This window comes from Maylandia zebra, linkage group LG7, assembly GCF_041146795.1.
Source record: "Maylandia zebra isolate NMK-2024a linkage group LG7, Mzebra_GT3a, whole genome shotgun sequence".
NCBI classification, from domain to species: domain Eukaryota; kingdom Metazoa; phylum Chordata; class Actinopteri; order Cichliformes; family Cichlidae; genus Maylandia; species Maylandia zebra.
In genome coordinates, this window is record NC_135173.1 from 61,935,376 (window position 1) to 61,949,630 (window position 14,255).

General features: G+C 41.0%; 1 protein-coding gene and 1 long non-coding RNA gene across 8 annotated transcripts in view; one reads left to right on the top strand and one right to left on the bottom strand.

Moving 5' to 3' along the window:
- The window catches only part of mctp1b (multiple C2 domains, transmembrane 1b), a 37,551-nt gene extending 28,345 nt beyond the window's left edge, over positions 1-9,206 (bottom strand). For 6 of the 7 annotated variants that reach the window (XM_076886833.1, XM_076886832.1, XM_004572797.3 and 3 more), the window contains exon 1: positions 8,550-9,206. In XM_076886833.1, the coding sequence (XP_076742948.1) occupies positions 8,550-9,044 (495 nt within the window). In that variant the 5' untranslated portion in view covers positions 9,045-9,206. Of the gene's footprint in view, positions 1-3,414; positions 3,763-8,549 lie in introns of those variants that run through there. The other variant, XM_012925180.3, reaches the window with a different exon arrangement.
- LOC143419563 (uncharacterized) lies at positions 7,265-7,546 on the top strand. Its single transcript, XR_013099565.1, has 2 exons — positions 7,265-7,344; positions 7,425-7,546. It is a non-coding gene; the product is annotated as an uncharacterized LOC143419563 (long non-coding RNA).
- Positions 9,207-14,255: the final 5,049 nt, after the last annotated feature.

Here is a 14,255-nt window from a genome sequence, read left to right on the forward strand (position 1 = left end):
ACCTTCTTGCACTTATGCGAAGAAAATGGGAAAATACAGCAACATTTTCCAATTTCTCCCTGGAGGCCCCCAGGTCATTTTAACCCTTTAAAACTCAACCCATCAAAAAATAGCCAGAAAATTCGGATTTATTTTGGAGCTAAGATGTTTATTAACCCTTAAAACAAAATCCACATTTTTTTTTGCTATATCATGTTGTGTATGATCGGCAAAGACATGTCCGATCATAGTGTCCAAAGACATGCAGTGTGTGGGGATAGGTTAATTGATTAGTCTAAATTGCCCATAGGAGTGAATGTGAACGCGAATGGTTGTCTGTCTCTGTTTGTTAGCCCTGCGACAGACTGGGGACCTGTCCAGGGTGTACCCCGCCTCTCGCCCTATGACAGCTGGTCTAGGCTCCAGCACCCCCGGCGACCCTGAAAAGGATAAGCGGAAGCGAATGGATGGATGGATGGATTGGTTTTTGGCAAGTTTTTGTTAGCAACAATGGTAATTTTAGATTAAAAAAAGAAAGAGTTTTGTCCATAACATTTTGAAATGATGACAAGTATTGATCATGTTGAGGAGATAGAGGTCTCTGAAACTCATGTATCAAATATGAAACGAAGGGCGTTATAGGGTTAAAGCCAATAAGTTCTGGGTCTACCCTAGGGTGCCCTCCTAATTTTGTTTCCCCATAACAGTTTCATTGTTGCGCAGTTTTGTTTGTCAAAAGGCTAATTTAATTTTTTTTTCTCTCTCTGCGGATTATATAAATAATTGAACAACTTATTACTGTTCAACTGTTTAATAACTGTAATGTGATTAATGAATTTTTTTTACTAATAATAACGTTTCACATCATAGAGTTACAGAAAAATATAATGGAATTACAGTATAACACTTCTTTGTAATGCCCCGGCACTGCTAATAATCTAATCTTTGTGTGTACTGTAAGTTTATAGGACACCTTTTAAATGGTGCTTACAGGTACCGTCACATGAAGCTGAAAATGAATCCAATAAAACAACAGAAAACTCAAGGTAGGAAATATCTTCAGCACTATATCTCCTTCATGTCCACAGCAGAGCCCTCCATAACATGTTGGCTTAACCTAATGTCCCCGATAACATAAATATCCCTGCTTATACAGACTGTGTGATCAATACAGTAACTAAAAGGCTGAGAACAAACCCGATTCAACAAAGAGAACACAGATGAGCTAAAGGAGTTCACTTTACACTTTTTTTTCACGGCGCCTACAAAGTAGCTGGACTGAGGAAACGTGTGAAAATGTGTGAGTTGTACTCTTTCATATTCAGTAAAGTTATAGCCGCGTTCAATATGTGAGCTCTAACATCATCGCGTGGTTGTCAACGCTGTGTGGTTAAAGTGACCAAGTAAATGGTTGCACCTGTGAGTGTGTGCACAGAAATGCATACAAACGCAGTTTCTCACGTACGCTCAGTAACCCCTAACACACACAGCAGATTTGTGAATTATGAGGCTGCTTCCTGGGTAGCAGAACCACCAAATGTTGTGCTATTTGCAGCAGTATAAATGCTGCAATAACCTGAATGCCCAGGAACACAGTCAAGCAAATCTAAACGCAAGAAAATGTGCAGCTAATCTCAAGTTTAAGAATGCTAGCCAGAATTCTTACTATTATTACTATCTCCTGTTTTTGAGAAATGACATATCTAGTGGAGCGTAAACCAGTTACCCACAAGATTAAAACCATCATCAAGCATCTCTCACACCAGGGCATAGACGCCGGACTTCTGGGATTGTCCTGTGTTGCCTCAGTGTTTATCCTTGGCCCTGACTGGGATCTGGGGAGTATGAGACCAGGACAAATGTTTGGTTGTATTTCTAGTCCCTTCATGTCTGCTTTAAGCGACTGCAGCTGTCAGGGAGCTCTCTTTAGGTGAGTGGTCTGTAACACTGGTCAGGTGGCTGGTATCGTTCCTATCGAGCTTCTCCAACAATTACTTAATACTAACTGCCTGGGTCTCTGCCTGAGTCACAGCTCATCTCATCATATTATTCAGAACCAGTTTCTTTCTCCTTATTTGTTTCATTTTTCAAAGTCAATTGCCCCAAATAGTCAATAATTGACATAATGAATGCTAGTCAGAATTATTACTAATATTAATATTCCCACAAAAACACAGAAAAAAACACAATCACAGAGCTGAAAGAAAGGTGGATAAAAACAAGTGATGGTATTAATGCTGGAATCCACTAGTGATGGGTCGTTCGTGAACGAAATGGCTCTTAGAGCCGGGTCTTTGATGTGAACGACCCGAGCCGGCTCCTTATCGCGAGTCGTCACGTGGGTTTTTGCTTTCTTTCTCTCAGCCTCTCTCTCGCACTTTTTTCCGCTTCACTCTGCACGGAGCCTTGTGCTTTACGCTGGGAAGAGGGGGGAGGGGCGGTAGTTACACTCAGTAGCACAGGAACAGAGCCAGAGGGAGAGAGAGAGAAAGAGCCAGGGACAACAACGTCACATTAGAAAGGTATAGTAATCATCCACAACTATTTTTAGTTGCGGATGATAAAGGATTCTGAAAGTTTATTCATGCAGGCCCATTTGACAGAGAATGTGCATCTTCTTTTTGTTTTCATATTTTAATTTATGTTTAATTGTGTTGTGGTTTGCAGTGTTTTGTGTTGTTTCACTTTAAATTTGTAAAAGGAAAAAGCTGAAAAATTAAATAGTTAAAAGTTGAAATGTGAATAGTTGATTTTTGTATTATATGATTTATTTATTAAATTTTATGTGGAGTGAATAAATAAAAGTATATTTACGGTGGCCCCTACAGACAAAGCACATACAAACTTCAAATCACGTACGAACTCTGAAGCACATAAAAACTCAAAACACGTACAAAAGACAACAGAAGTGCTCCAGGATGCTGGGCGCAGTGTTGAGCTTTTGTTACCTAGTGGCTACACAAGCCAGCAAGTACCAACGACCGGATTTGGTGTGTGGTAGTAACAGGTAAATGAACTTTTTTTTAAATTATTTGAATATATATGAGTGCCTGTGTATAAATACACAAACAATACACACATGCTTTCAATTGTGTAATTTAAGTGATCTAGTAGCTCGGCTTTGGAAGTTCAGTTCATGCTAGAAATGTGTTTTGGAGTTTGTACGTGTTTTGTCTCTAGGGGCCACCGCACATATATAAATAAAACCAACTTTTTTTTTACGTTAGTAATTCCTTTTGTGCATAATTTTATATTATTGTTAATAATAAATTAATTAAAGCAAAAAAACAACCCGAAGAGCTGGTTCGGAGCCGAAAGAGCCGGCTCTTTTTAGTGAGCCGAACCGAACGAGCCGGATCTCTAAAAAGAGCCGGAAATCCCATCACTAGAATCCACAATGGCGCACATACTGAAGCACATATTCAAACAGCTCACCGACAGCAGCCGTCCACATGAGGAGATGAGGGGGAAAAAGTCATCCCTAGAGGCACAGCGGAGTAACCCCAGGATCGCTAGACGGGATTCTGCCACTGAGGCCTCACAAAGAAAGCGATCCAGGGTCGAGCAGTCACGGGAAGATTATACAGGCAAGGAGGTAAAAGGTGGAGTGAGGGGAGGGCAACTCTGACAGAGAAGCTCCAAAGGCCGGGACTCTGAGGATACTTCTGAAGCAATTCTACCCTGGCAGATGCACAAACTTCAAAAACCAAAAATGTTTCTCCCATGAAAAGTGTGGCAGCTGAAAAGGAGCAGGTGCAGTAGAGGAGGTGAGGAGGCTGAATGAAAGAAGCAGCAGTGCATGAGTGGGAGGGAGCAAGGTGAAGAATCATCCTGGTTGGCTTGCCTGTAATCCTTCCCTGGTGGATAAGCCTGACTGATGGCTGTACTAAGAGGTACACTAAGGGAAAACACCACAAGAGGTGTCTTAAGGTCACAGACCAAATTAAGGCCACAAAGCACAGCTCTAAACTAATATACGTAAGACTAAAAAGTCTCACTGCCAAGCACTCAAACATTATTCAGAGATAAAACTACACAAATAGGCTGGTAATAATATTGAATGTCAATTCCAATAGTGCTGGATTTAAAAAGACAAGGCCAAAAATTAAGCCTTAAAACTTTAGTGAAAGCACCAGCATTTACCCTGAAATCATGGTGGAGACATGCTCATGTAAAAACATGCACGTTGAATACTTTGAACCGAATACTGACAAAATACCAGTCTGTAGCCTGCAAACACACAGCTGCAACAGGTTAAATATATCCTACATTTATGAACTCTGCTAACAGATGCTGTTATGTCTTATTTAATTCAATTCAATTTTATTTATACAGCGTGAAATCACAACAACAGTCGCCTTAAGACGCTTTATATTGTAAGATTACCCTACAATAAAACATACAGAGAGAAACCCAACAATCATATGACCCCCTATGAGCAAGCACTTTGGCAACAGTAGGAAGGAAAAACTCCCTTTTAACAGGAAGAAACCTCTGACAGAACCAGGCTCTCGGAGGGGCGGGGCCATCTGCCACAACCAGCTGGAGTGAGAGAAGGAAGACAGGAAAAAAAAACATGCTGTGGAACAGAGACAGAGGTTAATAACAGATAAGATTAATAAAGTATGATTCAATGCTAATCATACTTGTTATTAATGAAAGGTTTTCAACTAGAAACAATTCCTCAGTGAGAGAGATATCCTGCAGTATTCACCCTTTAATCAAATCGACCAACCTTAATCTAAAGTGACATTATGATCTTTTTTTAGCTTGAGCCAGGGCAGATATAAATGATACATATATCGTAGCACAGTAGCAACTGAACAAATACCCTGAAGTCCCTCTGCTAACAGTGTGACAAGAATGAGTATCACATTAGCTGATAGAGAGCCAGTCCGGTTTCACTCTTGTCCTCTCATGCTTCAGTTGACTTGCACACACAGGAGAGTCAACATAAGCTAGTCTTGTTCTGAGAAGCTGGTACATTTACTGAGGGGATTGGTTTCCCTTAGTCGGCTGCTCTTTGTACCTTACAACAACATAAAGCACCTTAATGCAAGTGTTGTTGCTCAAACAGCTCAAACTCAGTAAGTGGCACTTCTGTTGCCCACAGGATCACACTATTCACATGTATCCACAAAAGGAATCCACAGTGCTCCAAAAACAAAACTCTGTGTGAACGGAGCAGGACAGACACCCAGCAACAACCCTCGCACGTGGACCTCATCTCGCCTTTATAATGTCGGAGGGCTTTTTGTTGAGTGACCCCAGGTGGAGAAAAGGAGTGGCAGCAGGGTCCTCGAGAGAGCAGCACCACACACACATACACCCACACAGCTCCACAAAATCTAACCAAGCCCCCTTTTTTTAATTCTTGCACTGTAGTAATGGAGATTTGCATAATTCAGATTTTAAAATAAGCAATTATTAATCTTGTACTCTTCTTCTTCTTCCTAGCGGTTTATATCACCCGACGCAGGGTCCGCTATCTTGCATGCCTTCCTCCACTTCTTCCTATCGAGGGCGTCTTCTGGTGTAACATTCACAGCCTTCATATCATCCTTGATTCGGTCCATCCAGCGCTTTATTAATTATTAATCTTGTACTAATAGTGAGTTTCATTTGAAGTAAGAATTTCTGAGTTCCTAGTAAGGAACCCTCCTGTTTTAGCTCCTTGCCCTTTAAGAACACCTTTCTCGTGAGAAAAATTTCTCCCCCTTGCAAACAGAAGGTGGTAGAGCTTGTGTGTGTGATATTCATCCACTAATCATGAGATTAGAAAAAATACAGTTTGAAACCTGAGCTTTTGGCTCACAAGGATTAACTGTGCATGCTCTGACCTTTGACCAATGAGCATCTGTCCGTGGAACAGTGTATATATAAAGGGAAGGAAAACCATTAGCATCTGATTTACCAATAATCTTTTCTTATCTGCAATGACTATATTAATTTCAACATACATGGATAAGTAAATGAGACTTTGGAGTCTATCTTGCACAAGGAACCACACAGACCACAGTAGGCAGGGTAATATGATCCAAATGGTAAACTAAGATTTACAAATGTTAAAATGATTTGTGTGTGACTTTGGAGGACACACAAATGTGTTTATTGGGGTTCATTGAGTTACTGATTTAGTCCACTTAGACATGTTACTATTGACTAGCTACCAGGCCGCCAGGCGCACCTCTCTCTAGCCAATCCATTCTCACTCCCAAGTCATCACATACAACAATAGCAATAATATTATTTGTATAGCACTTTTTAAAAATACACAGTTACAAAGTGCTTCACTGTTGAATCACACATTCAAACATAAAAACACAGAGTCAAACACATGCCCTTATATTCATTACAGCAGACACACATTACCAGAACAATTATAGACAGAAATTTTGCAATGCTTCTGACATGAAAGAAACAAACTGGGTGAGCTTTGAAATGTGAAATTCAAAATGAAATGTTTTCTCAAAAATAACAGCAGCGTTCTTAGCAGATGTTAGTGTGATAGTGTCAGTTCATTTAAAAGTGTGATGTGACCACAGTGACGTCCCAATTTAAAGCATTTCACTTGCTAGGCCCACGTCCTCATTTGAGGTTTGATAGCGTTTTAGTAGATAAAGGTGAATGACTTGGACATGAATTGAGCTGCAGTTTAGGGAAGGCCTCAAAGGGGACTGGGTGGGCCCTGTCCGGCTAGAGAAGTGAAGAAGTTAAAGAAGTAAAACTGGGAGGGAGGGACGGTGGGGCACGTAAACGAGAACAAACAGCTTGTAGAACTGGGGGAACATATACAGGTGAGAACCGGAAGGAGCGTGTTTGGAGGCGTGGCCCCGCTCCTGAATTTCAGATACTTTATCTCCAATTAGCTGACTGATTTGCCATCTTGGTTTTTGAAATCAGGTATGAGAAGCAAAAAGGTGACAGAAATATGAGAAGCAGGTCAGTCCTAAAGATGTTCTGCTTTATTTATATTTTTCACTTTATTAGGGACCAAAATGAAACTCAACATCATTTCCGTGTGTTTATAGAGCTCATAGAGGAGGGAAGACAGGGATCATTTTCCCAGAGAAGCCAAAGTTGTCTGGATCCCAGCAAGGATTTGAGAGAGATCTAAATGAGAGATGTGATATTACTTTTGTAAATTCAGTCTAAAGTGATGCCACTCACTTATGGCGTGCTGATGGGTGGGTATTTGTCAAGTGACCTAGAAATCTATTTCTCTCATAGGCCTTCGCGTGTTTTTGTTTACGAGCCACCTGCCTGTCCACCTGTCCACCTGAGATTTGGTTCACCATCAGCTTCGCCGTCTCGACCCCTTTTGGAGCTCCACCCCCCTCTGGTTCACTCGGCCCGGCTATCACCGTGAGACGCACACTCCACCTTCCCTCGTATGCTGCCTTTTTTCCGCACCCCAGTAATCTGTCTCTCTTTTTGTTTTACAGCCTCTCACAGCCCCGCTCTCGGCGTTCCCTGCGCGGTCCCTCGGTTTCTTCTGGTTCCATACGTTGTTTTTCAGGCTACCCTCACGGGACACCTTTAGTTGCAATAAAAATTACTTTCTTTATTCGCTCCTACCCTAGTGTGTGTGTTCTGCTACTGGGTCCTGCCTGCGCTCGGAACTTCGGTTCATGACAGGGATTGCTTTTGGGGGAAGTAATCAGTAATTAGTTACTGATTACTTTTTTCAAGTAACTTGACCAACATTGATTGCTACACTCATCTTTGTTCCTGTCTTTTCCCTCACCCTCAACCAACTAAATCTCCTGAGATCTCTTCCTGTTAAAGGGGAGTTCTTGTACCCTGTGATTGCTTGGTGCTTCTTCGTACTCTGATGGTTATAACCATCCACATCCACAACCATATAGTTTGATTAGGTGGGCCCCACCTGTGTCATCAGTGCTAAAAAATATATTGATTACCTCACTTTGCCCAACCTGGGGCACACAACAACAGCCTATCCTTAAATTACTGTGTTTGCCCATGTCTATCCCAGGTGGAAAACCCAAGTGGGTCCTACGTGTGTTTCCCATTTTGGACCAAGTTAAGTGTTTCCCATGTTTGACCCAGCTAGGACCTACTAAAAGTGCCCACTTGGGATTGCCCATATGGGTTTAATGTGAAAAACCCAAGTAGGCCCCATACAAAAAGCCCAGTTTGAGCCCATGCCCACATGGTACCCATCCAGCCCAAGCAAAAACCAGGTGGGGCCCATATACACACGTTGGCTGGGTAGGGCTCTCTCTGATAAGAATACCACACAATAATTAAATACTTTATACAATGACTACTCTTAACTACTTAAAACACAGTAATGTGATGTAAAATGGAGATCACGGAACAGTTTTTTATTTTGTCATTATGTTAACCTATCAGATTTTGACGCATATGCCATTTGACACTTATCGCGTTACAAATCTTGTCATGTACTTGCTTGTTTCCGCTCACACACTCAAAACTTGTGATAGTTAACCTGCCAGTATGAATGAGGGCTAATCTAATAGTTACAGAACTGGCTCTCTCAGACATATATTCATTTGAAAACCCAAATCATCGAGGCAGGAGCTCACCAGCTGATCCTCACTGCTCTCCAGATGTGTCTTCTCCGCTGCGGCAGCTGTTGCTGCGTCGCCCCCGCCATCGCCGTCCGGAGGCTCGGCCAGCCTCTCCAGGCACGCAGACCCCAGAGAGGAGCTCTTGTGGTGGGACTGCACCAGCTGAGACACCGTGGGTTTGTTTGGGCTGGTGGACTTGTGCTTGATCGAAAACTGCAGCTTGTCCCGGCCGACTGCTTTGCCGCAGAGCTGTGCCTCCTTAATGTCCACATCATCCGGAGAGGAGAAGAGCAGGTCGGGCTGCGAGGAGGAGATTACCCGGTCCAGGACGACATTTTCCTTCCGCTTCATCTTCTTGAACATCCACATGCCTCGCTCCTTCTTGTCTTCTGGCTCTCTGGCGCCCAGCTTGGGGCTGAGCAGCGGCTTGGCTTTGGCTTGAAGCTGTTTCCACATCGTGTTTTGTTGGGATGAACTGCTCTCATTCTCGTCCGCCTCGCTCCGCTCCATTCCCGCCTCTACTCGGAGCTCCGGCAGGCTGTCACATCGGTGGACAGGACCACTGAAATACCCCGTTTGTACTATTTCGCCGCATCAGACGGCTGCAAACGCGCCGAAACCTGTACCCAAAAGCACGGAAATACTTCCTCCAGCCAACAGGGCTGTGCGTAGCTCATCTGAAGACCTGAAACTAATGACGTAGTGCCCCTTACCCTGCACCATCAAACAGTCTACCAATAAGATCAGTTTACCATTAAACTTTAGATAATTTGTAGTACGAAAGTTTAACTGCACACCAGTCTTTCATTGACAAAGTATATAACTGTATATGAAGAATAAATGTTTAGACCTCATCAACAAAGAGATGAGCTACAATATTCTCACACGTAACCCTCAAAATATATAACCCCAGCAGAAATATATATTTTTATTTAGTCTCTTTGCTTTTTATACAGTGAAATTACATTATTTACTCTCCTGCACTGAAAAAAACCTTTGTACACAGTCTGGGAGTAACTTAAACTTTTTCTTTGAACATTATTTGCATTATTTTAAAAGAAATCAAATTATTAAAATTCATTTTACGGGACCTTAGAAACAGTGGGTCAGTGTAATAGTATAAATAATAACCAGCCTGGTTTACGACGCCTATTACTCTTTTTGGATAAGACGACGAGATCAGTGGGTGTCCTCAGGATGAGCACCAGACACAAGCTGCTAAAGCAGCTGGATAAAAGGGACATTCGTCTTGTGCCAAAAGAAAGTTGGCAATGAAGCAACAAATGATGAAAAAGCATCCATGAACCCTGACTTTAGTGCATGTCGTTATGAAAGTTTAAATGGCAAAGAAACATCTTCAGGATCTAAATTTGTTTGATGGATTTCAATTTCAGTTCAATTCACTTCCTTTTATATATCACCAGATCACAAACAACAGTTACCTAAAGCCACTTAATACTGTAAGGAGACCCTACAATAATACAGAGAAACCCAAACAATCAAATGACCCTCAGACAAGCACTTTGGCAACAGTGGGAAAGGAAAACTCAATTTAAACTGGAACCAACCTCTGGCAGAACCAGGCTCAGGGAGGGGCAGCAATTTGTCAAAATAGGTTCCTATGTCGTCCAGTGGTGCACTAATCTTAGTCTCTCACTGAGCATGCTCCTGTGACTGGCCAGCACATCAGGAATTGGTTGGGAGGTATTGTCCAGCATTGTCCTTATCTTGGACAGCGTTCACCTCCCCGATACCACCGTAAGGAAGTCCAGCTCCGTCCCCATAACATTACTGGCCTTGCAGGTCAGTTTATTGAATCTGTTGGCATCTGCGACCCTCAACCGGCTTCCCCAGCATGCAACAGCATGCAGGATGGCTCTGGCCACAACAGACTCATAGAAAATCCTGAACATTGTCTGACAGATGTTAAAAGACCTCAGCTGCTTCACAAAATAGAGAGGACTCTGGCCTTTCCTGCAGTGTCCAGGGTTTTTTAAATTCAGTCCAGGTTATTATCAGTGTGTACTCCGAGGTAGTTATAGTCCTCCACAATGCCCAAATCGACCACCTGGATTGAAACAGGGTGACAGGTTTCCTGGTCCTCCGAATGTCCACAATAGATTCCTTGGTCTTTGTCACGCTGCAGATGATTCTGCTCGCACCATGTAACAAAGCAGTAAACCACAGTCCAGTACTCTGTCTCATCACCGTCACCAATGCATCCAACCACTGTAGAGTCATCAGAAAACTTCTGAAGATTGAAGGGCTCTGTTCAGCGACTGTAGTCCTCGGTGTAGAGGGAGAATAATAAAGGGGAGAGGACAGTCCCTTGTGGTCGCCCAATGTTGCTGATCACCTTGTGAGACACACAATGCTGAAAGCGCACATGTTGTGATTTTCCTGTCAGGTAATCAACAATCCAGGACATGTGAGAGGCATGTACCTCCATCGCTTTCAGGCCTGATGGTACTGAATGCACTGGAAAAGTAAAAAAACACAACCCTCACAGTGCTTGCCAGCTGGTCTAGATGGAGGTAGACATGATTGAGCAGGTAGATGATGGTTTCCTTAACTCCAGAGCACTGCTGGTAAGTGAACCGAAGGGGGTCCAGATGTTGGTTGAGCTGAAAAAGTTTAAAGTATGGAGAAAGAGCAACAGAAACAGAAACAGACTGCATGCCAGTTAGTTCATGTGTCTGCAATAACAGACACATGGTAAAATAAGAAGACGGACACAAAAGAATTTTACACAAAAGAATTGTTTTATTTGTACCTATTATGGCCTTGTTATACTGCAAATCACTATGTTACGCTGTTCCTGAAAAGGGCTATGTTATAAAGAAAACTGTATCATCACCACATAATAAAGCTAGTATGTTACAAATATGGGATGTAGAACAATTTTAATTCAGGAAATATTCTCTAAAGCATTTTCAAAACCTCTGACATGACAGTCCATAAAATAACATCCGTAATATGGTAAGCATCAATGTTTCTTACACAGTGAGGATGTTGCCATTTAACCATGAAATTAAAACTAAAATACTGTGTCATTGTTGCACATATGACAATATCATAGTTGTAGTAAATAGTTGTCAAAAGATCCATATAAACAGAAAAAGTAACTGATGAACAACAGACACAAAAAGCCAAACAACACAGCGTTCCTCTAAATCCAAAACAATTTGCATAAAATTAAATCCTCAGTTGAGGACTTATAGCCAAAGACGCTTGGTTTAAAGAAGTACTCTGACTGAGCCTTCTTCCTTTAATGTTTATATTATTCCTCGCACTGGAAGGTTCGCCATCACTTGTCTTATCCTGCAGGTAACATTTGATCTGTGATTTTTTTAAATAACGACAATAGCTTTTTGGATTGAAAAGACTGATGTTTACCAACATATATGTTTTTATTATAACTATATTCTGTTGGTGAGAAACAAAGCGTTGATTCTGTTGGGATTTCTTTGACCCTTTTCCCATATTGTTTTCATCTTTTTACACAGCCAAACACACTGAAACAGTGTTCATCTGTCATAAATTAGAGTTACATGTTAATGATTTATGGTAATATATACAAGCTGATTTTTAATCTTGTGTGGAGATTTCAGTATTCCAAACTTTCGTTCCATATATCTTCCTTATAATGTAAAATCTCTGATGAACATGTTGCAAAAAGAGTGTAGAGCTCTGATATGATGGCTTTTTATTGTTTTTGTACAGTTTCAGTAAAAGTCTCATCAGCTCGATGTATATTTATTTTGACTTTAAATGCATACATAAAACAAAGTTCCAGATGAATCTGACTGATAGTATTATTGCTGTAATTATTATTACCATTACTGTGATTATTATGATAGATATTGCAACTTTTTTGTTACCACAGCAATCATGAAATAGAAATCTGATATTGCAACAGTCCTGTTGTATATAAAACAGAAACTATCTTGCACTGAAATGCAAAAAGGCAACATGAAATATACACCTGGTTAGGGCTGCTCGATTATGGCAAAAATGATAATCACGATTATTTTCACTGAAATTGAGATCACGATTATTTGACGATATTTATTTAACCCTTTAAGACCTACTATAGAACCAAGTCCACCAGAGCTTATATTATTTTTATTTTTTTTTTTTACATGCTGTAGTGCCATTTGTGGGAGCATTTCAAGTTGCTATACATCAATACAACTGTTATAGCCCATATTTTAATAATATGTATGCATTAAGTGCATAGTAATTACATAAATTGCAAAAAAGTGCAATAAACTACAATAAAAAATTGAAAATCGCTTTTGTTTTGTTTACATATATTTCTACTTGGAGAAATTTAAGAGGTTTATCCCTCAAAACTTTAAATACAATAAAGTTGCAAAAAATAGTTTCCCACCACAGGAAATTTATTTTGAGTGTCTTCATAGTTTTATTTTGGAGATACAGCAATTTTTATATACTGCAGGAAAAACAAAAAACAATCCTATGATGCAAATTTGCAAAGAAAACAGCATGTGCATCATTTCACTGTGGGAAGTGTTACGAACAGCTGATAGGAACGGCAAAGCGTGTTTCTGGAATATTATGCTTTTGTTCCTGCAAGCGCTTTTTATGCAGTTTTTGCAAAGCTATATGTGGAACGAAACCGTGACCGAGGACAAGCTGATGGCATCAGATGTAAGTACAACTCCTCCGGTTTCATATGCAAAACAAATTATTGCGCTAGCTTACACGTTCAGGTTCTACAGGGATTTAAAAATAGTTACGCAAAACGGAGCGTGCTGCTCTGACCGGCTTTAAAGGGTTAACAATGACTTTAAAAAAATAATATAAAATAGTGTGCAACACCACTGAAGTTTTTGTTTTTTTTTTTAACTCTTTTCAACCAACGGCAGTCACTCTCCAAATAACTTCTGCTTAGCTTTCCGAGCTTCCCTCGGGTCCTCTTAATCAGCGGTCTCCACCCTTTTTTGCGCCACGGACCGGTTTATGCCCGACAATATTTTCACGGACCGGCCTTTAAGGTGTCGCGGATAAATGAGGGAGGGGCTAATAATCGGCTCAGTCATTTTTAATGATTGTTGAAAGCCCAGATCGTAATCGTGATTAAAATTCGATTAATTGAGCAGCCCTACACCTGGTAACCCACAAGTGATTTTGTCTTACTGGATTCAAGTTGGTCTTAAAGTCAATTTATGACTACCCCTCTATAGTAGTGGCCACTTGGTATTTGATTAAACTAATTGTAACATTTGTTACATACAACAAACTACGAGGACTGCATGAACAGCATGCTCTGCTTGTGGCTCTGTTGGCTCATTCAGGTATATCTTTTTGCCAAACAGTGGAACTGCTTCACCTGTTTTGATGCTGCAGACCAACGCTGATCATTCATTGTGAATGTCATGAAGATGGTTTTATTTTTCTTTGTGTGAGTTTGTAGAAATACCAAATATTCTTAAAAAAAATAACAACATAAAAAGTTATGCCCCCTTTAAATACATGGATTTAAAAAGCATTTTGGCATTATCTTGTTTACCAGGCAACCCTTAAAGAGAGCCTATTTTGCTCATTTCCAGCTTTACTTTTATTTTTCTACAGCTAGGCCAGGTAGGAGGTGGTTCTGTACTCACGTCTGTGTGCGCCAGATGACCACATTATGAAGACCCACTCTCACTGACATCATGCAGAGCCAAAACCAGAGCTCATGTGAGCCTCTGGCCA